The following is a 3420-nucleotide window of genomic DNA, read 5'->3' as shown; positions in this document are numbered from 1 at the left end:
AGTTACGTTCCTTAACCATCCGATTGGGTTTCCTTCGAACGTATCCTGAAAGGGCGGCCAAAGTAACGCGGTGAGATGTGGAGCCGAAGATTATTTATGAGCAGATAAGGTATACATAGTAAGTAAAGGTCTTACAAGGCGAACCCATAGTTCCATGTCTTCAATTATGGAGGGCTTGAAAACCATCTTCTTCCATTTTTCAATTTTAACGGAAGTATTTTTAGATTTTCTGGGGGGTATAAGAGGTGATGTGGATCCATTACTGAATGAAAGAGTAACTTACCATTACTCCATCTTTGAAGGAGATCGCCAACGTTCATGACAAGAGCGTTTTCGATCGGCGTGGCTCTAATAAACTGGCCTGGCTGCTTGATATTTTCAACCTCTAGGCCGCCACAACCATCCTGGAAGAGTATGGTAATGGAACTCCAATCTGTATGAGCAGGCATACGGGCATACCGTTCGTTCTCCAACGCTGCAGCCGGCAATGGAGGATAATGGAGGAGCCGAAGTTGGTTATTATGACCAGAGTGTAATTTGAGCAGGTGGTGCTCGTCTCCAAGACCGATGCCAATGGATATTGCTCTAAGAATATCACTAGCAACGGTAAAGCATTCCCAATAGAACTCCATCATAAAGCTTTGGAAGCCGGGAAGCGTATCTTCGGGAATCCAGACGTTCGGCTGGTGAGAATCCTCATTACTTCCCATATCATAGCTTTCCTGTAAAAGCCAAAAAAAAAATATGAGTATTATAACTCGCTTTTCCTAGCACTGTGAACGAGTATCTTGATGACAGTATAAAAAAAAATAAAGAAGACTGTGTATGGCTCAAGATACCTTATAATCGGGGATAGCTCGCAATTTCTTTATTATTAATTCCGGCATGTCCTTATCACCCATTTCCTGTGATACCTTTTCGAGGCCTGGCCAGGAATATCCCCGATGGATTGAAGAACCATTCGGGTGTGGAGCTTGGAGCTTTTGCTCAGGCGTGAGGTCAAAAAACCGTTTTGACCATGCAAATGCCTCCGCCAGGCGCTCTGCAGGAATGCCATGGTTGGTAATATATGCAAATCCAACATTCCGACACGCCGACACGATCTCTTTGGCAACTTTCATACGTTTCTCTGGCGTATTTCCCGATCTCCAGGAGGAAAAATCGACGAGTGGAATATAGGCAGCGGGTTCATTGTTGGCGCTGTCTTCGCAGCCAGGTTGCTGCTGCTGTATATTTTCTAAATTCATGCCTCGGTTTCGGTCACTCAGATTTGATCAACATAGACATACACACATAAACATATATTTATATATATGCAAGTAAGGAGTTATCATAATAGACTGATATCTTTCCCGAGAGGAGACGACAGTCCGATTTTGCAGTCGCCATTGGAATCAGGTGACTGCAATGGGAACAAGGCCTCCCATGCAGAATTGACAAACCTCAGGTTTTTTCTGACCCGTTTTATATCTGGCCTCTTTGTATTTTGTCCATTGCTAGATTAGCAGTTAGACATCGTTGCGGAAGAGGGTAAAAGCAACTAAGACAAACGAGGTGAGATAAGTCTACCCCTTTTTAAAATCTAGCAAGCCCCGCTAATCTACAAGCTCCTAATGGATCCGGTGCTTTCTTATACAGTACTTCCTATGGCCGCAGCCCAAAGCAGAACCCATCTGTACATAGTCTAGAGCTGCTGTAGTTGAACATGGCAGCTGTTTCCCTACCGGAAAAGTATCTTGGAATGAATGAATCACACCACGTAAAGATGTTGGAGGAGGAACGAGCTGGCGGCAACACGGGCCCAATCCCATATAAAGGAAGGGATAGAACCTTCCTGATCCCAATAGGCAACGCACCCTCACGTTGACGCTCGCGGAGCAGGTATTTTGTTCCCCAGCGCATGCAAAAGGGGAGGGCTGACTGCAACCTGTTCCAGTCATTGCCACTTGCTATCCATCCTCAGAACGCAGCTATACTATGTATTTTCCACCTCTCATCCCTTCCGATAATGTATTTCTTAACATCAGTGAAGTCCTATGTTGTCTATTTCTCATTGGCCTTTCAGCTTTCTTCTTATTTTGCAGGAGCATTGCCCTCATGTAGGTCACCCAAACAGTGAGCAAAGAAAACGGCGTGAGGTGTAAGCTATCTACCAGCTTGAGTATCGCCTAACTGACTTTGAAAAATATGCAATCATAGGCTTCGTGGGCGAAAACGAAACGACTCCTACTGCCGTAATTCGTTACGCGGCGCTGGGGGACAGTTACGCCTCAGGAATCGACGCCGGCAGAAAACTTCACAATTCCTGTTGGCGGTTTAAGGACAGCTATCCTATGCAGTTGATCCGTTCAGGCGTGCTGGGTCAAAACCACGCTTTTCAGTTTCTTGCCTGCTCGGGCGCAGTGATGGGTATACCAGGTACTCCCTTTAGCAAGCATAAATCAATCGATAGACAGATAAAGGCCCTCAAACCCTCTGATCTAGTCACGTTGTCGATTGGAGGCAATGATGCTGGTTTCTTTGATATCCTTAACGCATGCGTTTATCGATTCTATGGCACCCGATCGGGAAATTGCAGCGAGCAACTGGAGAAATCAAAGAAGCTTATTTCCAGCGACGAATTTGCGGATGCATATCATAAGACCTTAATCAACATATTAGCCAAAGGCAATGGGCCTCATTTTCGTCTCCTAACATTAGGATATAGCCCGTTCTTCGACGAAGCCCTTTCTGATGACTGCAATAACAGATCCTTCGGATTTTGGAAAATGTGGCAGCCGAAGCTTACGGTAAATTTACGCCAACAACTAAATGAAATCTCCCTCGAACTGAACAACAAGATTGTTCATCTCATCAAGGACTTAGATGATGAGCGGATCGTTTGGGTTGACTGGTCTCCCAAATTCAAAGACCATCTTTTTTGCCAACGGGGTAACAAAACGATAAGCGATGGCGACAATACTTGGTTCTTCGATGTGGATTTCAGCTCAACGAACTTGACGAATGACGATGTGTTACGTCGATGTCGACACTTGCACGCCGCAATCGCAGTACTCCAGCGATTGGGGCCACCTAGCCGCTTGTGGGATCGCGATGGTCAATGCGCAACCTTCGGAATATTCACAAATGCGATATCAGAGCTCAAACGATGACGAAAACGAGGTTGACGGCGATTTCTCTGCCGATCACTATCCCAATCAACGTGGCCTGGCGCGTGTCTTCCATCCTAAGCCGCAAGGATATAAGGCTATTGCAGAAGCAATTCGGAATCACTGGCGGGCGAATGCCTTGTGAGCCGTATGTATTAGACAAATAGACGTACGCTATGAGGGGATTCCCAAACTACTTTGGTCAGAGAAAGTTAATTAAATTTCAATGCGGGAAGCTTGCCCGACACTACTAGTACACTACATGTACCCC

At 45.6% G+C, this 3420-nt stretch overlaps 2 protein-coding genes across 2 annotated transcripts; one reads left to right on the top strand and one right to left on the bottom strand.

Moving 5' to 3' along the window:
* Window positions 1-160: 160 nt before the first annotated feature.
* Window positions 161-1389, bottom strand: HCAG_06116 (conserved hypothetical protein; the record flags this gene model as incomplete). Its single annotated transcript, XM_001538461.1, has 4 exons — window positions 161-189; window positions 284-722; window positions 840-1226; window positions 1342-1389. The coding sequence occupies 4 exons, from the start codon at window positions 1387-1389 to the stop codon at window positions 161-163; spliced, it is 903 nt and encodes a 300-aa protein (XP_001538511.1).
* Window positions 1390-1705: 316 nt separating this feature from the next.
* On the top strand, window positions 1706-3152 carry HCAG_06115 (predicted protein; the record flags this gene model as incomplete). The annotated part of the gene is made up of 3 exons (XM_001538460.1): window positions 1706-1862; window positions 2117-2140; window positions 2200-3152. The coding sequence occupies 3 exons, from the start codon at window positions 1706-1708 to the stop codon at window positions 3150-3152; spliced, it is 1134 nt and encodes a 377-aa protein (XP_001538510.1).
* Window positions 3153-3420: the final 268 nt, after the last annotated feature.

The sequence above is a fragment of the Histoplasma capsulatum genome, genomic scaffold, assembly GCF_000149585.1.
Source record: "Histoplasma capsulatum NAm1 scaffold_7 genomic scaffold, whole genome shotgun sequence".
Lineage (NCBI taxonomy): Eukaryota > Fungi > Ascomycota > Eurotiomycetes > Onygenales > Ajellomycetaceae > Histoplasma > Histoplasma mississippiense.
This window is presented reverse-complemented; position numbering and strand designations above follow the sequence as displayed.